The 23,188-nt window shown below is 40.9% G+C and overlaps 1 protein-coding gene across 3 annotated transcripts; it reads left to right on the top strand.

Annotated features, from left to right (window-relative positions):
* The first annotated feature begins 12,391 nt into the window (after nucleotides 1-12,391).
* On the top strand, nucleotides 12,392-22,137 carry LOC133979511 (NLR family CARD domain-containing protein 3-like). 3 transcript variants are annotated; one of them, XM_062418229.1, is made up of 12 exons: nucleotides 12,392-12,669; nucleotides 13,045-13,146; nucleotides 13,497-13,607; nucleotides 14,784-14,862; nucleotides 15,054-15,282; nucleotides 15,539-17,336; nucleotides 17,441-17,614; nucleotides 19,373-19,546; nucleotides 19,715-19,761; nucleotides 20,373-20,918; nucleotides 20,969-21,053; nucleotides 21,168-22,137. In XM_062418229.1, the coding sequence occupies exons 1-10, from the start codon at nucleotides 12,599-12,601 to the stop codon at nucleotides 20,900-20,902; spliced, it is 3,315 nt and encodes a 1,104-aa protein (XP_062274213.1). In that variant the 5' UTR covers nucleotides 12,392-12,598; the 3' UTR covers nucleotides 20,903-20,918; nucleotides 20,969-21,053; nucleotides 21,168-22,137. The 3 variants fall into 3 exon arrangements, with proteins under 3 accessions (XP_062274213.1, XP_062274138.1, XP_062274065.1); XM_062418154.1 differs by lacking the exons at nucleotides 12,392-12,669; nucleotides 13,045-13,146; nucleotides 13,497-13,607; nucleotides 14,784-14,862 and having other exon boundaries at nucleotides 15,188-15,341; nucleotides 20,373-20,876; nucleotides 20,934-21,053; XM_062418081.1 differs by lacking the exons at nucleotides 12,392-12,669; nucleotides 13,045-13,146; nucleotides 13,497-13,607; nucleotides 14,784-14,862 and having other exon boundaries at nucleotides 15,188-15,341.
* Nucleotides 22,138-23,188: the final 1,051 nt, after the last annotated feature.

The raw sequence follows: 23,188 nt of genomic DNA, 5'->3' as shown, positions 1-23,188 counted from the left end.
TCTTCTTCTGCTCACTCATGACCAAGTCACTGCCATCCTCTTTTCATCACTGGAGGAATGTTAACTCATCAGTCACTCTGTTCTGAAAGATTTCTGTTTAATTCTGGGATTCAAACCTTCATTTATTTGATGTTAACTGCATGTTTTTGTCACTTTATTTGTATCAGGATGCAGCAGCAGAGAGCAGACTCTCCTGAACCCAGCTGTGTGTCCATGAAGAGTGACTGGTCTATGGATAATCCTATTAGGTTTAAAGATGGACAACCTGCTGATGGAAAGTAAGAGTTTGATTACCAGTAAACAGAACAGCATTTACGGGAGTTCATTTTGTCACTATGACAGAACATCTTGAATAAGCTGTTTGTAGATTTGAGTCATTAAATGTCCTTAAATGTGATGTTTTCTCCACAGAGTTCAGCAGCAGAGCTCAGAGGTTCCCAGTGATCAGTCTGCACAGCAGCATCAAACACAGCTGGACTCCATATTTATGGTGTGTACATGTACAAACACACCTTTTACTATTAACTCCATCAACCACAGATGATTTACTAAAGTAGCATTCAGGTCCTAACAGTATCCATGCTGCTCTGTTTAGACCAGCAGGCCTTCAGACTGACACATGAATCACATGTTGTGTTCTACCAGTTTAAATGAAATGTTCACTTTATCTTTCTGTTCCAGCTGCTGGAGGAGAACATCGTCACTTTTGTGAAGAACGAGCTGAAGAGAGTCCAGAGGGGTCTGAGTCCAGATGACCCAGAATGCTTAGAGAGTCAGAGTGAGGATGAGGAGGGGTTGGACGGTGAGGAGGAAGAGCAGAGGAGGAGCAGCAGAGACGCATTTCTGAAGATCACAGTGCACTTCCTGAGGAGAATGAAGAAGGAGGAGCTGGCTGATCGTCTGCAGAGCAGTAAGAGGATTTTAACAGATTTAACATGATGGAAATGAAATGGAGACAACATGGGAGAGGTTTATATTTCAAACTCTGCTGTTAATATGCTGCACACATCTGCATCAGATCAGAGGCTGTTTGTCCTCCACTGATGAGCTGAATAAAACTGATGGGGGAGGAAAAACTACACAGACACACTTACATGTTCAGATTTCTAGACTTTCTGTAGGATCCACTCACTGATTTCATTTGTTGTTTGTTCATTCAGGAACTCGTGCTACAAAGTGTCGACGTAAGCTCAAGTCTAACCTGGAGAAGAAGTTCCAGTGTCTGTTTGAGGGGATCGCTAAAGCAGGAAACCCAACCCTTCTGAATCAGATCTACACACCGCTCTACATCATAGAGGGAGGGACTGCAGAGGTCAATGATGAACATGAGATCAGACAGATTGAAACAGCATCCAGGAAACTAGTCAGACCAGAAACAACAATCAGACAAGAAGACATCTTTAAAGCCTCACCTGGAAGAGATGAACCAATCAGAACAATGATGACAAAGGGAGTGGCTGGCATTGGGAAAACAGTCTTAACACAGAAGTTCACTCTGGACTGGGCTGAAGACAAAGCCAACCAGGACATACACTTCACATTTCCATTCAGTTTCAGAGAGCTGAATGTGCTGAAAGAGAAAAAGTACAGCTTGGTGGAACTTGTTCATCACTTCTTTACTGAAACCAAAGAAGCAGGAATCTGCAGGTTTGAAGAGTTCCAGGTTGTGTTCATCCTTGACGGTCTGGATGAGTGTCGACTTCCTCTGGACTTCCACAACACTGAGATCCTGACTGATGTTACAGAGTCCACCTCAGTGGATGTGCTGCTGACAAACCTCATCAGGGGGAAACTGCTTCCCTCTGCTCGCCTCTGGATAACCACACGACCTGCAGCAGCCAATCAGATCCCTCCTGAGTGTGTCGGCATGGTGACAGAGGTCAGAGGGTTCACTGATCCACAGAAGGAGGAGTACTTCAGGAAGAGATTCAGAGATGAGGAGCAGGCCAGAAACATCATCTCCCACATCAAGACATCACGAAGCCTCCACATCATGTGCCACATCCCAGTCTTCTGCTGGATCACTGCTACAGTTCTGGAGAATGTGTTGAAAAGCAGAGAGAAAGGAGAGCTGCCCAAGACCCTGACTGAGATGTACATCCACTTCCTGGTGGTTCAGTCCAAAGTGAAGAACATCAAGTATGATGGAAGAGCCGAGACAGATCCACACTGGAGTCCAGAGAGCAGGAAGATGATTAAGTCTTTGGGAAAACTGGCTTTTGAGCAGCTGCAGAAAGGCAACCTGATCTTCTATGAATCAGACCTGACAGAGTGTGGCATCGATATCAGAGCAGCCTCAGTGTGCTCAGGAGTGTTCACACAGATCTTTAAAGAAGAGAGAGGGCTGTACCAGGACAAGGTGTTCTGCTTCGTCCATCTGAGTGTTCAGGAGTTTCTGGCTGCTCTTCATGTCCATCTGAAATTCATCAACTCTGGAGTCAATCTGCTGACAGGAAAACAAACAAACAAATCCAAGTGGCTTGAAGTGTTCCAATCAACATGTTTCTACCAGAGTGCTGTGGACGAGGCCTTAAAGAGTCCAAATGGACACCTGGACTTGTTCCTCCGCTTCCTCCTGGGTCTTTCACTGCAGACCAATCAGACTCTCCTACGAGGCCTGCTGACACAGACAGGAAGTAGCTCACAGACCAATCAGGAAACAGTCGAGTACATCAAGAAGAAGATAAGTGAGAATGTGTCTGCAGAGAGAAGCATCAATCTGTTCCATTGTCTGAATGAACTCAATGATCGTTCTCTAGTGGAGGAGATCCAACAGTACCTGAGATCAGGAAATCTCTCCACAGATAAACTGTCTCCTGCTCAGTGGTCAGCTCTGGTCTTCATCTTACTGTCATCAGAAAAAGATCTGGACGTGTTTGACCTGAAGAAATACTCTGCTTCAGAGGAGGCTCTTCTGAGGCTGCTGCCAGTGGTCAAAGCCTCCAACAAAGCTCTGTAGGCGCACACAGAACTATCCAGATCAATGGAGTTTTGTCTTTGCTCAGTGAAGAAAAGTAATGATGGAACTGTTTTCTTTTGTTCTGCTGATTCTTCTTCAGGTTGAGTGACTGTAACCTCTCAGAGAGAAGCTGTGCAGCTCTGTCCTCAGTTCTCAGCTCCCAGTCCTCCTGTCTGAGAGATCTGGACCTGAGTAACAACAACCTGCAGGATTCAGGAGTGAAGGTGATATCGGTTGGACTGGAGAGTCCACACTGCGGACTGGAAACTCTCAGGTCATTTTTATTACTGTGTATATGAAGTAACATTTTGGCCTCCCCCAGTTTTTAGTTTACTTGAAATAATTTGATACCAAAAACATTTTGTGTACTGTCTGCGCAACTCCTTCCACACAAATATGAGTCAGGATATACACTGCTAAAAAAGAAGAAGGGAACACTTAATCATCATCACAGTATAACACCAAGTCAGTTAAACTTCAGGGATGTCAATCGATCCATGTGTCCAGAGTGTGTGGAAGCCTTGAAGCCATTGACTGGCCCTCACGTTCCCCTAAATCAAAATAAAACTGAGCACCTATGGGACATTATGTATCGGTGCATCTGACGCCACCAAGCAGGGACGTGCACAGACATTTTGAGGGGCTGTTGCTCTAAACAAAAAAAAGGGGGGCCGCCCATCCTGATTTTAGGTATCACCAGTCAGCATTTATCTGAATGGTGTAATCACAAATCAATACATTCTGAAGATTAATGAAATAATAAAATCTGCATACTGTTTTTGCAAGCTAGCATATTATTGCTTATACAGTTTCTTGTAACTAGTGTTTTTTCTTCTTGAGTTTAACATTTCCATGGTCCTAACATGGTCCTTCATTTCACTACTAATCATCAGCAGAAGCCTGTGTGAAGCATTCAAACTTAGAGGAAACATTTTCAAAACAGTGAAAACCACAATATTAAAACTTCAAACATATGAACTAAGACAATTGAACACCTCAGTGTTGAATTTTCATCAACACTGGCATTGGCTTCCCTTAATGATAGCTGGTGAAGCCCAGGACTTAGACTGGAGTAGGGTATATGTGGAGGGTGCATGTACAAATATGTAGTATAATACAGAAATTACATTGAGGATTTCATGAACATATTTTCTTTACCTCGTGGCCTGCTGGTCTGAATCCCTCCCTCAGCTTTTTCTCCCACTGTTGTTGCTGGAGTCTCCTCTTTTGAGAGGGCGTGGTAGCCGATAGTGTAAGCACACAAAATTAACAAGAGAAAACGGGACGACGACAAACGACGACAAACACTAATAAGTCACATGATGAGCTGCTGTGATTGGATCAGCTGTGATTTTAATGTTTACTTTATTTTTGGTGTGATTTTGAATCCAGATCTCAATAGGTTGATGATTTTTGGTTTCCACTGATGTCAAGTTTTTTTTGAGCAGTGTATGTTTCTGTCATTTAATCTTCAATCCAATCCAATCCAATCCAACTTTATTTGTTTCACACTTTTAAAACAACCAAAGTTGACCAAAGTGCTGTACAGAAGGGACAAAAAAGAAACATAAAGGCTCACATGAGGCCCAAAATTACATATACATACATATTACATTAATTACATATTACATTAATTAAAATTACATATTACATTACATATAAAATACAAAATTACATATAAAATACAAAAAATAAATTAAAAGACTATTAAAAATAATAATAGCCACGCAATAAAAGCAATGAAAATAAGAAATTAAAACAAGTAGATAAAGTCGACATCTTACTAGGTGACAAAGGCCAAGACTCAATGTGCATAAAACCATGAAAATCTAGTATAATGGAAAGAATAACAAAGAATAACAAAAATATACAACACAGAATTACTCTTTAGAAATGCTGTCCAATAATATATTACTTTAAAGGCATTTCTTCTGCCAAAGTAAAATCAGAATGGCCTCAGATTAAAATCTGAGCTTCAGCAGTTGCAACCTCCAGCAGGAACATGTGCTTCCTGCTATGACTAACCTAACATGTATCTGCATGACACCAACATACAGCAGGGGGCGCTTAGTGTAAATATGAAAGGCCTGAAGCACAAAATACTGTTTATTGAGTTGAGAATGTTTTTAAGTTCATTAGATGAACTGTTGTGTGTGTTCAGTCTGTCAGGATGTCTGATCACAGAGGAAGGCTGTGCTTCTCTGGCCTCAGCTCTGAGCTCCAACCCCTCCCATCTGAGAGAGCTGGACCTGAGCTACAATCATCCAGGAAACTCAGGAGGGGAGTTACTGTATGCTGGACTGGAGGATCCACACTGGAGACTTGACACTCTCAGGTATGGACAGACAGATGGACACTCTCAGGTATGGACAGACAGGGGGACACTCTCAGGTACGGACAGACAGGTGGACACTCTCAGGTATGGACAGACAGGTGGACACTCTCAGGTATGGACAGACAGGTGGTCACTCTCAGGTATGGACAGACAGGTGGACACTCTCAGGTATGGACAGACAGGTGGACACTCATGTATGGACAGATGGACACTCTCAGGTATGGACAGACAGATGGACACTCTCAGGTATGGACAAACAGGTGGACACTGTCAGGTATGGACAGACAGGTGGACACTCAGGTATGGACAGATGGACACTCTCAGGTATGGACAGACAGGTGGACACTCTCAGGTATGGACAAACAGGTGGTCACTCTCAGGTATGGACAGACAGGTGGACACTCTCAGGTATGGACAGACAGGTGGACACTCTCAGGTATGGACAGACAGGTGGTCACTCTCAGGTATGGACAGACAGGTGGACACTCTCAGGTATGGACAGACAGGTGGACACTCATGTATGGACAGATGGACACTCTCAGGTATGGACAGACAGATGGACACTCTCAGGTATGGACAGGTGGACAGACACTCTGACTAACTGAGGGACTCTGGTTCATGTTTAATGGTGAATATGAGTGAAGGTGTACTAAGCTGATTGTGTCTTTGTCTCTTCCTCCAGGATGGACCATGGTGGACTGCAGAGACTGAAACCTGGTGTGAGGAAGTGTGAGTGTGTTTTCAGTTTGATTCATGAGAACTTTGAGAAAAACTAGATTAAATATGTAAAAGAAGTGAAAAAAGTTCAAAATGATGGCAATTCGGATTTAGCAGAAATGGGCGTGGCCTAAACTAACATTTATCTTGAACCAATGAATCCATCAAAAAAAAATTTCCTTCTGTTAAAATAGAAATCTGTTTGTAACAGAAGACAGTTTGAGATGAAAATAGACTCAATGTGCAGACTCAATGTGCAAAGACCTTCACTTTACACCAAACTTCATAGTATTACTTTTACTAAATATCACTGTCAAGTTGACTGTTCATGTTCAAACTTTACTGTTGAATTTACATTCAGACAAACATCAGACACAGCTGGAATGAAGGTTAACTTAGAAAAAATTGAAAAAAGTCTCATCTAAAGGTCCACTCTGTATCGCCAAAGCTTTCAGTCACATCTTATGGTCTTCCTCAGTGATGGAGTGTCTCTGTTGTCATGGAGAGGGTTCAAATTTAAATGGTTTCATTTCAGTGATTGTCAGTAAAGTAGTTAATAAATCAACAGATGATAAACTGCAGCTGTATTGTGTCTTTTTCTCTCCATCAGATGCCTGTGAACTGGAGCTGGATCCAAACACAATGAACAGAAACCTCAAACTGTCTGACAACAACAGGAAGGTGACACATGTGGAGGAGTATCAGTCATATCCTGATCATCCAGACAGATTTGACTACTGGCCTCAGCTGCTGTGTAGAAATGATCTGACTGGTCGCTGTTATTGGGAGGTCGAGTGGAGAGGAAGATTTTATATATCAGTGAGTTACAGAGGAATCAGCAGGAAAGGAGACGGTGTCGACTGTTGGTTTGGAGGGAATGATCAGTCCTGGAGTCTGGACTGCTCTGATGATGGCCGTTACTCTGTCTGTCACAATAAGAGAAAAACATACCACTCCTCCATCTCCTCCTCTGTCCCTGACAGAGTAGCAGTGTATGTGGACTGTCCTGCTGGCACTCTGTCCTTCTACAGAGTCTCCTCTGACACACTGATCCACCTCCACACCTTCAAAACCACAATCACTGAACCTCTGTGTGCTGGGTTTGCAGTCTGGTCTGGTTCAGTGTCTCTGTGTCCTCTGTAGGAGGGAGAGTCTTTCTGTGTCCTCTGTAGGAGGGAGAGTCTCTCTGTGTCCTCTGTAGGAGGGAGAGTCTCTCTGTGTCCTCTGTAGGAGGGAGAGTCTCTCTGTGTCTCTGTAGGAGGGAGAGTCTCTCTGTGTCCTCTGTAGGAGGGAGAGTCTCTCTGTGTCCTCTGTAGGAGGGAGAGTCTCTCTGTGTCCTCTGTAGGAGGGAGAGTCTCTCTGTGTCTCTGTAGGAGGGAGAGTCTCTCCTGTGGACAGAAACTCTGCTGACTGAAGATCAGCTGCTGAAATCAAACATCACACACACTCTGCACTGTGAAGCAGATCTGTCTCAGGCTCAAACACCCAAATATGATTTTTCCTTCTTCATGATTCATTGATGTTATGAATGTCAGCGTAAATTGTGTTTAAATGTAATTTCTGTTTTAAAGTATGTTCTGTTAATGTGTGTATATAGAAGGCAATTAGTGGATTGACTTCCAGCCCTAGTAGATGATTGGCTGATGATCCATATTACCACGCATCATAAGTCCTAGTTTTTGATTGATTGTTTGAGGACGACTTGCTATGTGTAAGGATGACACACAACTGAGTATAAACTCCTACAGCAGCACTCAAAGTGTATTTTAATGAATGGATGTAAAGGCTCCAATATTACTTATAGACGTGTATCTTGAATATTTCTGATGTATTTTTATATTCTAATTACTCCTTAACATGCTAAGTAATCAATGGTTATATTTCTTACATTTATTTTTGAGTTTAAGTTCTGACTCATATTTTCTACTTATAATTTTGATGTTGTTTTGAATGGTACGAGTAATAGTTCTGATTTGTACACAATATTTTTCGACATGTTCAAAGTAGTCTTGATGTGTATTTTTTATTTCATGTTTTTAATTACACACAACTGCAAAGTACATGGAAGTGTTAATAAGAGATGTTTTCCATGCTTCAATTACAATAGTCTATGTTAATCATAAGTATATCTGTATAATCATCATCATGATATCTGATAAGTGCATAAATTTGAGATGTACAATAACATCCAACTCCTCCCCTGCTGACTGAAGATCAGCTTTTGGAGTGTTTTCATGGTTCTTACATGTATTTTATCACACAATCATCAATAAAAACTACTCATGGCATTATTGTTGAAAGCAGCCTCACTTTACTGACACAATGGATTATATAACAAGCTTTTAAAATACAACACATTGTTAAAGATGAAACCAGTGGTTTCCAACCTTTATGTCTTTTGACGTCTTACAAAAAGCAGTGTGTAGTCGGCTCACATTTCAGATGTCTATGAGTTGTTAACAGCTTCACCAAATAGTGATTTTTCCCTCTAAACTTCTCGCATGGTTTCATTTCGATAAATGTGTAAATAAATGTTCAGTTGTGGATTTCCTCAGTTTATCAGCTTGATGTCAGCAGGATCACATACATCTGAGTGTCGTCTACGTACAAATTTGACCCTGATACTGTGTCTGTGTGCCAGTTCACCTTCTCACAGTGTTTCATGTACTCTGCAGGTTGGTTGTTGTTCCTCCATCTCTGAGAAGTTACCATAGTTCTTCTTCTGTGGTTTTGGTTGTCTCAGCTGCTTCTGTCTCTTCATGTAAACCCAGACTGACTCTCTGATTCTGCTGCAGGACTCCTTCTTCTTCTTTATGACTATGGCTGCATGTTTGTTGTCCTGATGCAGAATAACTTCAGACAATCTGATGCTGTTTTATTATAGAGAATAAATGTAACTAGAAAACTCCAGGGAAATTTTGAGTGCCACAGGGCTGCTGCCGGGATGAGTACATGATTTAATTTTTTTCTCAAATACGACACACTTGTGTATTGTGAGTGTATGTACAACATTTACAAAGTTCAATTTTACCTTGAAGATGTATGGCACATTAAGTGCATCAGGTCTTGCCAGGAAACTTAGTGAATACTTTTCTTACTACAGCATCTAACTGCACTGTGTAAATAATGATCATTGATCATATGGAGCACCAGGTTGAAACCAGTACATTATGAATGTACTTTATTCTCAATTTAACATCCCTAAAAATATCAAGTAAATGTTATTCATATTTAAGCATAAATAATATTTATTTAAACTTATTAAGTAAAGTCTACTTATTTTTTTCCACAGACAGGAACATCACTGTTATGAAATTATTAAGTAAATTATACTTTTTGATTTTAAATTACTTAGTTGTATGAAATGATATTACTCATTATACTTATGTACCATTTGTTCATCTTCTATTGATAAATGTTGAATCTTTTTATAAACCACAAATCATACAACTACAATACAAAACAATACAATACAATAAAACTATTTATTTTGTCCACAGTAAACATGAATTAATCACTCCATTCAAATGAATTAGCTCAGTCAACTGGCAAAACAGACACACAGGAATTAGCCAATCACAAAAAAGTAGCTCAGTTTCTGCCCAGCAACAGGTTGCTAAGGGCAGCTAGGGCCCTACGGTTGCTACGGCGATGTGAGAATCTGCTAGGAAAAAATTCTCAAAATGCCCCAGAATTTGGCTTCTGACAAGGTCCCGAACAATTGCAAATTGTGAGAAAACCGTAACTCCTGTCCAAAAACCGAAAACACTGTGAGAGACACAGAAGCCGGCAGATTCTGACAGTGTTTATTTTATTCAGATACTCCTTAAAATGAGCGCGTAAGCTCAGTGCGAAGACAAAGTAAGATTCTTTTGAATAAAAAAGGACGATTACATTACAGTCAATGGGGAGCAAGACCGGTATTGCCGCCGGTCTCGGTCCCCCCGTTTAAATTGTGTGCAGACCCCGCCTGTCACCATCACATTTTATGAATCCTTACACCTATGTCAACATTTTGACAAAAAAATATTTGTCTCCTTTTCACGGTTGGGCCGTGAGCTCATGTTAAAAATAAAAATTAATGTTATTTTTTACTTGTTCCCGCACTCAAGCTAACTGACGCTTCCACTCTAACTTTGAAGAAAAAGTGATTTCCACTCCTCGTTTGACTGCTCATAGTTTGAAAAGTTTACATGTTATGTAAAAACAGTTGGGTGTTTTGGAGAGAGCACAAGTTTTCCCCCGTCTTAAAGTTTGAATCACATTTCTATGTGTAGGTACGAGAGAGCTAGGTGACTCTGAAAAAAGGTGAAATTTTGTGGGTTTAAAAAAAATTCCTATTCATTTCCAATGGAGAATTATTCCCGTTTTTTGGGAATAACTTTGGGAAAAATTGGAATTTCAACACCAAAAGTCACAGCACCTCTTTCCCGATCGAGCCGCACGTTTGCCACGAGGCACTCCTCTGCAGACATCCATATAGGCTATAATATACAGAAATGAACAGCCAGATTTCTCTGCTGATTCACAGCTGTCCCGAGTTAGGGACGGGTAAATTTAAACTATTTAAAAAAGAATAGTGTTACATTCTTCACATTTAATACAGTTTTTTTCCCCATAAATACAAAGTGTAAAAAACTGGATAATAAACTCTGCTCTCTGAAAGCTTCATTAAGGATTAATCTGTTATATGTGACTGATGATGAGGTATTCATGAATGGTTTGTTGTGCAGCAAATCTGTTAGAGACTTATTATACCAGGATACTGTGAAGAGTCTCAATATGAACAGTGTGTGAAGGTTAAGAGCCTCATTTGGGGCCAAATGTCTTTTTCGTATTGATCCATTTGGGATTAATATCATAAAACAATTTATTTTATTTAGCTAAATTGATCTTTTATTGATTAACTCATTATTTTCATTTTATTTGTGCTGGTCAGTTATGAACAGTGTGTAAAATTGAACAGTTTTTTAAGTAGCAATAATAATTGGGAGAACTGGTTGGGCCCGAGGGGCTGCTGAGGCCAAAACGCACAGAATTTCAAGTCGCTCCGGTCCAAACAGATACAATCTCACTCAAACTTTTCATGAAACCTGAGAGCCCTGCATTATAGCTGATACAGAGTCATACTTTCTATTAATGTTTGACTTCAGTTGTTCCAAAGTTCAGAGCTGTTTTTCTGTTATCAGATTTCCAGGTTGTCTATGAACCAACAGACCTAGAAACCTGCTGCTGTGAGTTACATGTTTCCTCTTTTTATGGTTGTTTAAATGTCGCTAGCTGGCTGAAGATGCTGATATATTTAACCTTCACTTATCGGCTTCATTCATTAATTTTCAGCATCTAAATGTAACGTAGCCGACAGTTTTCATCATGTTTGTGTCAGCAGGTGTTAAACTGATCTGATAACAATAGAAATGGTAGTTATAGTGATGTTATGTTACAGCTTAAGAAATAATAATTTATATCATTATTACTACTGTACTGCACATTGTTCCAATATGCTAGAACTATGTAAACTTTCACTGACTGCTTATACTATAAAATTAGTTATGAGTATGAACATTTAATAAACAGTATAAACTCAATATTATATAAAGATTAATCTTTTGGGTCACTTTCAAATACCGTAAAAAGACGCACCTTTAACGCAGTATTTTTCCATTTATTCACTAGTAAAATACAGAGTGAGGTTGGATCTGGATATTATTATAGGTCTGTAAAAGGCTCCACACTAAGAACGACACAGCTACAAACTATATTAAATATGTAAAGTTACTGTGTTCTTTTAAAAGGTTTGATTGAAACTCAGCCTAACTGAACCCAGTCTGAGTTAATATATTGGTCCAGTTCAGTTAAATCATTACTGGACCATTAACCATTAACCCAACACACTGTTTCAAGTGTAATATGTGTGTTTTAAATAAAAGTAAAGAGAGTTTTGGAGTATAAACATGTGTTTATAAATAAATAACTACTTGTGCATTCAAATAAACTAGTCTTTAATAGAAAAGTGTTTTCCCAGCATGACACCCCCCAAAGTAGACTGAGACTTATACAGCGGCTTTAGTAAACAACCGGAATTGGGTATTAAAGGGTTTGGGTACAATGACATTCATTGTACTATATTTTAGATAAACAGGCTAAAGTGATTAACTTTGATTTTTGTAAAACTGTTCAGTATTTGTGCGTTTGATCCGTTTAATTGGTCGTGTCCATATAAAAGGTTGTCTCATTCAGTCATCTTATACCTAATAAACATTATGACAGCTATTATATTAACAAATTCACAGTTATAACAAAAAAGAGCTTGTTTCATAGGTGGGATGGTTAATGATTTACAGGTAATAAAAACCATCTAGTGAGGGAATTTCCCATCATGTACTGGGTCAAACTAAGCTGTGTGGTCATTGCGAGGCCACATTAAATCATGACTGTTTCCTCTTGACATAGTAGTAGGCTGTGAGGCTGCTCCTCCTGGGGAAAAATGGAGGCATTCTGATAGTGTTGATATAGCAGCGGAGTTCAGATGTGTGTTTTCCTGTCTCCAGAGAGGTAGTAGAGGTAACTGTGGTCAGAGGTTGGATATGGTGAAGCCTGTGGGATGGAGGACAAAGGACCTGAGTTGCGCCGAGGCACTGTTCTTATCTGTAAACCAGTAGGCTAATTCCTATATGCTGTAAATGTGTTTGATCTGCCCATATTTGGCTGGCTAAACCTGTGGCATTATGTGTGTGGTTTAAGACTTTCCCTGGAGGACAGAAACTTCAAAATTGAAGGGAGCATCAGAACAGAAAGTATTATGATTATTCTTTCACTTCTCCTTGATTAAGCTAATACATGTTTTCAATGCAAGACATCCTGGACTCCTGTCTACTCTCTCCACTGAAAAATCTCCAAAACATATAACACTATACAATCTGTTAAAAGAAAGTCACAGAAACAGTGTTGAAAAACATCTTTTCATTAATGATATTCAGCTTTTTAATCACCTTGTTGTAATGAATGAGCATGTTGTTGTGTTTGTGTGAAGGTGTTTCTCTGCTATGGATCAGTGTGAGGACAGAGAGGAGGGAGTCCCTCCCTCTAAAAGCTCTCTGTGTGGGGAACATGACAGCCAGACCAAAGCTCAGAGGTGAGATGAGGATCTCTAACTGTCCATCACTGTTCTCCACTCACATCACTCCACCATCATTATTCACACTCACTGTCACATCTGACACTCTACTACTGAATAATAAGTCACAATAACTCAGAATGAACTACTAACTTTGTGAGTTAACAAAGAGCTCAACCACTGATTAGTCAACTAATCAACTAAGATGAGACAGCATCTTTCATCAGATGACATTTTGATGAACAGGAGAACGTTTCTCATCCACTGTCTTCTTACTGATTTTCATTCTGCTTCTAACACTTCAGCTGCTGACAGTCTGCTCAAAATTCATCTTTTAAACTCTTTGATTTGTTAATTGTTTGTATCAGGATGCAGCAGCAGAGAGCAGACTCTCCTGAACCCAGCTGTGTGTCCATGAAGAGTGACGCGTCTATGTGTCATCCTATTATGTTTAAAGATGGACAACCTGCTGATGAAAGGTAATAATTTCAAACTTGTTGATTGGCTGATTGGGAATAAACCTCATGTGTTATGTGGGGCAGAGCAGGTGAACCAGGCACAAACACCACAGACAAGTAAAATTGAAACAGCTTTAATGCACAAAACCAACAGACAGGCTCACAGACCATAAAGGGAAAGCAGTTAAAATACGTTTTAAACCAGCAGGAACAGGTAAGAAGAGGAACAGGAACAGCATCAGAATCTTAAAACTGAAGGCAGGGAAAGAAACAGACAAGACAACACAAACAGAGCTTAAACAGGAATCCTGACAGTCGACCCCTCAATGGACAGCTCCCAAATGTCCCTCCAGGCTGGTCAGGAGAGAGAAAACTAAGAGGAGAAAGAAGGTAGAACAGATGGGCAGGACTGCTCTGGAGGTTGAAAGACCTGCTCAGGGTAGAAACCTTGGAGACCAAGGAGTCAACAAAGTCACGTAGAACGGTGGCCAAGAGGCAGGAAGACCTCGGAAAGGGCGACCAACATTTCAGGTGCTGGCTGGTTCTTCCTCCTCATCTCTTCTAAACAAACAAATAAAACATAAATGATTCCATTCTAATCAAAAATGTTTTAAAGTTATTATCAGGATCTGTGTGGATCAAATGTGGAAATGGACAGGAAAATATTCTCATAATTAACAGGATTTCTTGCGTACTTTAACAGAGTTACAGCCACTTGATGTTGTGTTCATCCATCTGAACGAGAACTGGGATGTTTATATTTCCATCTTTAGTTATTGAGGTTAACACAGATTGTTACTGAGCCATAGAACTCCTGTTGAACATCCTCACTTCCTTCTTCTTCTGTTGACTCATGAAGTTGACTAATCAGTCACTCTGTTCTGAAAGATTTCTGTTCAATTCTGGGATTCAAACCTTAATATCTTTGGTGTTAACTACATGCTTTTTGTCACTTTATTTGTATCAGGATGCAGCAGCAGAGAGCAGACTCTCCTGAACCCAGCTGTGTGTCCATGAAGAGTGACTGGTCTATGGAGCTTTCTATTAGGTTTAAAGATGGACAACCTGCTGATGGAACGTAAGAATTTTACATCCAGTAATCAGAGCAGCATTTACTGGAGTTCATTTTGTCATCATGACAGAACATTTTAACAAGCTGTGTGCAGATTGTACTTAAACGTGATGTTTTCTCCACAGAGTTCAGCAGCAGAGCTCAGAGGTTCCCAGTGATCAGTCTGCACAGCAGCATCAAACACACCTGGACTCCATATTTATGGTGTGTACATGTACAAACACACCTTTTACTATTAACTCCATCAACCACAGATGATTTACTAAAGTAGCATTCAGGTCCTAACAGTGTCCATGCTGCTCTGTTTAGACCAGCAGGCCTTCAGACTGACACATGAATCACATGTTGTGTTCTACCAGTTCAAATGAAATGTTCACTTTATCTTTCTGTTCCAGCTGCTGGAGGAGAACATCGTCACTTTTGTGAAGAACGAGCTGAAGAGAGTCCAGAGAGGTCTGAGTCCAGATGACCCAGAATGCTTAGAGAGTCAGAGTGAGGATGAGGAGGTGTTGGATGGTGAGGAGGAAGAGCAGAGGAGAAGCTGCAGAGAGGCATCTCTGAAGATCACTGTGCACTTCCTGAGGAGAATGAAGCAGGAGGAGCTGGCTGAGCGTCTGCAGAGCAGTATGGGGATTTTAACAGATTTAACATGATGGAGAGGAAATGGAGGCAACATGGGAAAGGTTTATATTTCAAACTCTGCTGTAAATATGCTGCACACATCTGCATCAGATCAGAGGCTGTTTCCACTCAGTTTCCACTGATGAGCTGAATAAAACTGATGGAGGAGGAAAAACTACACAGATACACTTACATGGTCAGATTTCTAGACTTTCTGTAGGATCCACTCACTGATTTCATTTGTTGTTTGTTCATTCAGGAACTTGTGCTACAGAGTGTCAACGTAAACTCAAGTCTAACCTGGAGAAGAAGTTCCAGTGTCTGTTTGAGGGGATCATGAAAGCGGGAAACCCAACCCTTCTGAATCAGATCTACACACCGCTCTACATCATAGAGGGAGGGACTACAGAGGTCAGTGATGAACATGAAGTGAGACAGATTGAATCAGCATCCAGGAAACCAGACAGACCAGAAACAACAATCAGACAAGAAGACATCTTTAAAGCCTCACCTGGAAGAGATGAACCAATCAGAACAGTGATGACAAAGGGAGTGGCTGGCATTGGGAAAACAGTCTTAACACAGAAGTTCACTCTGGACTGGGCTGAAGACAAAGCCAACCAGGACATACACTTCACATTTCCATTCACATTCAGAGAGCTGAATGTGGTGAAAGAGAAGAAGTACAGCTTGGTGGAACTTGTTCATCACTTCTTTACTGAAACCAAAGAAGCAGGAATCTGCAGGTTTGAAGAGTTCCAGGTTGTGTTCATCTTTGACGGTCTGGATGAGTGTCGACTTCCTCTGGACTTCCACAATAATGAGATCCTGACTGATGTTACAGAGTCCACCTCAGTGGATGTGCTGCTGACAAACCTCATCAGGGGGAAACTGCTTCCCTCTGCTCGCCTCTGGATAACCACACGACCTGCAGCAGCCAATCAGATCCCTCCTGAGTGTGTCGGCATGGTGACAGAGGTCAGAGGGTTCACTGACCCACAGAAGGAGGAGTACTTCAGGAAGAGATTCAGAGATGAGGAGCAGACCAGCACCATCATCTCCCACATCAAGACATCACGAAGCCTCCACATCATGTGCCACATCCCAGTCTTCTGCTGGATCACTGCTACAGTTCTGGAGAATGTGTTGAAAAGCAGAGAGAGAGGAGAGCTGCCCAAGACCCTGACTGAGATGTACATCCACTTCCTGGTGGTTCAGTCCAAACTGAAGAACATCAAGTATTATGGAGGAGCTGAGACAGATCCACACTGGAGTCCAGAGAGCAGGAAGATGATTGAGTCTCTGGGAAAACTGGCTTTTGAGCAGCTGCAGAAAGGCAACCTGATCTTCTATGAATCAGACCTGACAGAGTGTGGCATCGATATCAGAGCAGCCTCAGTGTACTCAGGAGTGGTCACACAGGTCTTTAAAGAGGAGAGAGGGCTGTACCAGGACAAGGTGTTCTGCTTTGTCCATCTGAGCCTTCAGGAGTTTCTGGCTGCTCTTCATGTCCATCTGACATTCATCATGTCTGGAGTCAATCTGCTGGAAGAAGAACAAACAACATCCAGGTGGTCTAAAGTCTTTAAAGACAAATCAACACGTTTCTACCAGAGTGCTGTGGACGAGGCCTTAAAGAGTCCAAATGGACACCTGGACTTGTTCCTCCGCTTCCTCCTGGGTCTTTCACTGCAGACCAATCAGACTCTCCTACGAGGTCTGCTAACACAGACAAGAAATAGCTCACAGACCAATCAGAAAACAGTTAAGTACATCAAGAAGAAGATCAGTGAGAATCTGTCTGCAGAGAGAATCATCAATCTGTTCCACTGTCTGAATGAACTGAATGATCATTCTCTAGTGGAGAAGATCCAATGGTACCTTAGATCAGGAAGTCTCTCCACAGATAAACTGTCTCCTGCTCAGTGGTCAGCTCTGGTCTTCATCTTACTGTCATCAGAAAAAGATCTGGACGTGTTTGACCTGAAGAAATACTCTGCTTCAGAGGAGGCTCTTCTGAGGCTGCTGCCAGTGGTCAAAGCCTCCAGCAAAGCTCTGTAGGTGCACAAAGAACTATAAAGTTTAATGTTGTTTAATCTTTGCTCAGTGAAGAAAAGTAATGATGGAACTGTTTTCTTTTGTTCTGTTGATTCTTCTTCAGACTGAGTGGCTGTAACCTCTCAGAGAGAAGCTGTGCAGCTCTGTCCTCAGTTCTCAGCTCCCAGTCCTCCAGTCTGAGAGATCTGGACCTGAGTAACAACGACCTGCAGGATTCAGGAGTGAAGCAGCTGTCTGTTGGACTGGAGCGTCCCCACTGTGGACTGGAAACTCTCAGGTCATTATTATTACTGTGTATTTTAAGTAATATTTTGTCCTCCCCCAGTTTTTAGTTTACTTGAAACGTTTTTGTTACCAAAAGGTTTTTGTGTACTGTCTGAGCTGAAGTGTTGTAATATGAAGTATATAGCAAGTAAAACTCCTCTCACACCAACATGAATCAGGATATACATTGCTCAAAAAAATAAGGGAACACTTAGGCTGCGTTCACACTGCAAGTCAAAATCCTATTTTTAGCCAATCTAAATTGGAACCAGATGGCTCTTATGAAGTCTGAACAGTCATAAATCACATGAAATCCAATTTTTTGCAAACCAGATGGAAACCACCTTTGAGAGGTAGTTTCAAATCTCAGTTGGACAGATGTGTCTGAGTCTGAACAGTTCCAAACACTCACATCGGATTTGACTGTCCTTGACGTTTCTCTACGTCTCTACGCTATGTCACTCTATGCGACACCAGACCCGTGCTCATTCCAGTTGTTGTTGCTAGCTGATATCAATGGAGGCAACAAAAATTAATTAATGAATCTTTGGGGAGATGGCTCCGTTCAAGCGAAGCTCGAGGGTTTGTTGTTGCTGTTGCAATCATATGACATCACACAATACACGCTAGATGACGCCTCCGCTCCGACAGTGTTGCCACAGCAACCTACCAGATTGGTCATTAATGTGGCCCAGTCTGAACAGAGCCAAATCCGATTTGGACACTTGCTAAAACAATGTGGACAGTCAGGCCTAAAAATCGGATTTGAGAAGGAATTAGATTTGAATCAGATTTGCCTGCAGTGTGAACGCAGCCTTAATTATCACAGTATTACACCAAGTTCTATTCTAGAACTGTGACGGTCGCTGGAAACACTCTGACTGTAGCACTTTGTGTATGATTTTATGTTGTTTGAAGTTCTGTTTGTCCTTTTTTAATGATGCTGCTCCTCATGCCTTTTAAATTGCCCCTCGAGGACAAATAAAGTGTTTTGAATTCAATTGAATTGAAAAGTCAGTTAAACTTTTTCAATCTGTCCATCTGTCCAGAGTGTGTACGCAGTTCCTGGATGATGAAGCCATTGAGTGGACCTTACGTTCCCCTGACTTATCCAGGTCTGGGAGGAAACCCCCCCAGGAGAGCATGCCCAGATGTTGTTGGGAGTGTATAAAGATAGGGGGGGGGCAAACACACTACTGAGTCACATGATGAGCTGCTGTTATTGGATCAGCTGTGATTTATTTTCGATATGATTTTGAATCCAGCTCTCAATAGGTTGATGATTTTTGGTTTCCACAGATTTCATTTTGCTCAACTAATTATACAATTTACATCAGTGAAGATTTTACACTGGAATCATTCATTCATCAAGATCTGATGTGTGATTTAAGTGTTCCCTAAAGTTTTTTTGAGTAGTGTATGTCTGTCATGTAATCTTCAATGAAGACTCAAGGTGCATTAATTCATGAAAATCTTGTATAATGAAAAGAATAACATTACTGTCTTTAGAAATGCTTTTAAACAATATTTAACTTTAAAGGCATTTCTTCTGTCAAAGTAAAAACAGAATGGCATCTGATTAAACTCTGAGCTGCAGCTTCCAGCAGGAACATGTACTTTGTCTCCTACTACTAACCTAAAATGTGTTTGCATGACATCAACATACAGCAGGGGGCTCTGAGAGTAAAAATGAAGGCCTTAAGGACAAAGCACTGTTTATTGAGCTGAGCACCTTTTTAAGCTCGATATATCGACTTTTGTGTGTGTTCAGTCTGTCAGGATGTCTGATCACAGAGGAAGGCTGTGCTTCTCTAGCCTCAGCTCTGAGCTCCAACCCCTCCCATCTGAGAAAGCTGGACCTGAGCTACAATCATCCAGGAGACTCAGGAGAGATGATCCTGTCCGCTGGACTGGAGGATCCACACTGGAGACTGGACACTCTCAGGTATGGACAGACAGGTGGACACTCTCAGGTATGGACAGACAGGTGGACACTCTCAGGTATGGACAGATGGACAGACACTCTGACTAACTGAGGGACTCTGGTTCATGTTTAATGGTGGATATGAGTGAAAGTGTATGAAGCTGATTGTGTATTTGTCTCTTCCTCCAGGATGGACCATGGTGGACTGCAGAGACTGAAACCTGGTGTGAGGAAGTGTGAGTGTGTTTTCAGTTTGATTCATGAGAACTTTGAGAAAAACTGGAGGAAATATGTAAAAGAAGTGAAAAAAGTTCAAAATGATGGCAATTCGGATTTAGCAGAAATGGGCGTGGCCTAAACTAACATTTATCTTGAACCAATGTATCCATGAAAAAATGTTTTCCTTTTGTTCATCACAGTTCAGGAGTTAAAATAGAAATCTGTTGGTAACAAAAGACAGTTTGAGATGAAAATAACAGACTCAATGTGCAAAGACTTTCACTTTACATCAAACTTCATAGTATTACTTTTACTAAATATCACTGTCAAGTTGACTGTTCATGTTCAAACTTTACTGTTGAATTTACATTCAGACAAACATCAGACACAGCTGGAATGAAGGTTGACTTAGAAAAAATTGAAAAAAAGTCTCATCTAAAGGTCCACTTACTCTGTATCGCCAAAGCTTTCAGTCATATCTCATGGTCTTCCTCAGTGATGGAGTGTCTCAGTTGTCATGGAGATGGTTTAAGTTTAAATGGTTTCATTTCAGTGATTGTCAGTAAAGTAGTTAATAAATCAAAAGATGATAAACTGCAGCTGTATTGTGTCTCGTTCTCTCCATCAGATGCCTGTGAACTGGAACTGGATCCAAACACAATGAACAGACTCCTCAAACTGTCTGACAACAACAGGAAGGTGACACATGTGAAGAAGGATCAGTCATATCCTGATCATCCAGACAAATTTGACTCCTGTCCTCAGCTGCTGTGTAGAAATGTTCTGACTGGTCGCTGTTACTGGGAAGTTGAGTGGAGAGGAAGAGTTTATATATCAGTGACATACAGAGGATTTGGAAGGAAAGGAGACAGTGATGACTGTTGGTTTGGAGGGAATGATCAGTCCTGGAGTCTGGACTGCTCTGATGATGGCCGTTACTCTGTCTGTCACAATAAGAGAAAAACATACTCCTCCTCCTCCTCCTCTGTCCCTGACAGAGTAGCAGTGTATGTGGACTGTCCTGCTGGCACTCTGTCCTTCTACAGAGTCTCCTCTGACACACTGATCCACCTCCACACCTTCAAAACCACATTCACTGAACCTCTGTATGCTGGGTTTGCAGTCTGGTCTGGTTCAGTGTCTCTGTGTCCTCTGTAGGAGGGAGAGTCTCTCTGTGTCTCTGTAGGAGGGAGAGTCTCTCTGTGTCCTCTGTAGGAGGGAGAGTCTCTCTGTGTCCTCTGTAGGAGGGAGAGTCTCTCTGTGTCTCTGTAGGAGGGAGAGTCTCTCTGTGTCCTCTGTAGGAGGGAGAGTCTCTCTGTGTCCTCTGCAGGAGGGAGAGTCTCTCTGTGTCCTCTGTAGGAGGGAGAGTCTCTCTGTGTCCTCTTTAGGAGGGAGAGTCTCTCTGTGTCTCTGTAGGAGGGAGAGTCTCTCTGTGGACAGAAACTCTGCTGACTGAAGATCAGCTGCTGAAATCAAACATCACACACACTCTGCACTGTGAAGCAGATCTGTCTCAGACTCAAACACTCAGTTATTTTTCCTTCTACATGATTCATTGATTAGTCTCAGTTGACTCTGCTGTTGTTACTGTCAGGATCCAATGAGCAGCGTGCAGCTCTATTCAGGTTGTAATCAAATAACATCTGTCCAGATGTGAAAGAGTGTTTTTGTGTTACTCACCTTTATTTTATCTCACAATTATCAATAAAAACAGCTCCACCAAATAGTGATTTTTTTCCCTCTAAACTTCTCAAATGGTTTCATTTAAATAAATGTGTAAATAAATACTCAGTTGTGTCCTCAGTTTATCAGGCTGATGTCAGAAGGATTACAGCTCAGATAAATCTGAGTGTCGTCTGCGTAAAAATGGACCCCGATACTGTGTCTGTGTGTGAGGTGATGCAGGGAGTATTTGTATGCTGGTGTTTGCTACTTTTACTCAGAAACAAAGATATGAGAAAAAACATCATGAATCATTCAACATGACCTACACACTACATGTTTTAATCTTACTTTCATGTTAACTGTCCATAACAAGTGCAGTAATCTGTAACATCTACTCCCTGAGTTTGGTTATGCTTTCCTCTTTGTGCATTCTTGGATACGTCTTCTTGTATTTTGTAATTACCTGCACCTCCCTGATTAGTGTCACCTGTGTCTAATTATCCCACCTTCCCATGTGTGTTTAGTGTGTGTGCTCCCCTTTGTCTCTGCCACTTCGTCTCTTCAGTTTTCTGCGAGCGACCCAGCGTTTTTCCAGTGGAAGCTTCTCGAGTACATGACCCATTTTAGTTTTTTGACCCTGCCTTCTGTCTTTTGTGATTTGGATACCTCTGCCCTTGTGTTTTCCGTATACAAAACCTGATTTAGCATTAAAACTTGTTGGATTGGAACTGTTCCTGAGTTGAGTCTTTCTATTGAGTCCTCATTTGTTGTCAGTCTTAACAGTAATCAGCAGGATTTCATGTTTCCTACGACAAAAGTAGACAGAGTAAAGTACTCGCTCTTCAATTTGCTTGTGCTAGCGTGATGTCTATATTTCATATTAACAGTAGACAATATACGTCTAAGATGTTAATACTTACTGATGTTAAAAGTTTTTAAGGATATATTTATATAAGTAAACTATAGAGTCAAAAACACACTTTAACTCTCTGCTGAACTCACCGCTTAAACTGAAAACACAAAAACTTAAACCTGCCATGGTCTAAACATGATAACACACAGCAAAGTGTTCCAATATAGAAAAATAATGCACTTTAACTACTGCTGCTGTGTCTCAAATCTCTTCTTCTGTATTTATACGTCATAAGTGCGTTCACACTGAGAAGTATGGAAACATGCAGCACTATGAGAACATGGATGGTTTCAATCAAAACAGTCAAAAAGTTGAGTAAGGAACTATGGACACATGTAGGACGTTGTAACTATGATTAACATTGCCACATTATACAAATTTAAATTATACATGTGTTTTTTACACTAAGCATCACTATACTGTTGTCATATATAAGCCATCAGTAGGTTTATTATGTTAATTTAGCAGCAACAATAAAGCAATAACACTAGGTACTTTTTCATGAGTCTATTTGTCGTTATTTTAAGCATTTAGTGTGTCAAGAGAAGAAGTCATATAGATATTAAATATATATATTTAACAGGAGAAACTGCAGCTCAAACCTTCCCTGTCAGCTCTGTTAGTTCACTGCAGTGTTTTCTCTCTCTCTCAGTCGTCTCCTGCTGCTGTGAAACAAAGACAAACAGTCAAAGAGAAACTGCAGCTTGTTTAAAACCTCTGAAACCAAACATTTCTAACCTGGGATAAAATACCTGCCAAGGACCCCCTGCTGGGTCTGGATCTCTCTCATCTCCTCAGCTGGCTCATGAAAGAGTAAATACAGGAGAGAATAGGATGAAAGAAAGAAAGTGGACTTGTTAGAACTA

The sequence above is a fragment of the Scomber scombrus genome, chromosome 1, assembly GCF_963691925.1.
Source record: "Scomber scombrus chromosome 1, fScoSco1.1, whole genome shotgun sequence".
Taxonomy (NCBI): domain Eukaryota; kingdom Metazoa; phylum Chordata; class Actinopteri; order Scombriformes; family Scombridae; genus Scomber; species Scomber scombrus.
Note: the sequence above shows the minus strand (reverse complement) of the source record. Positions and strands in the feature narration are given on the sequence as shown.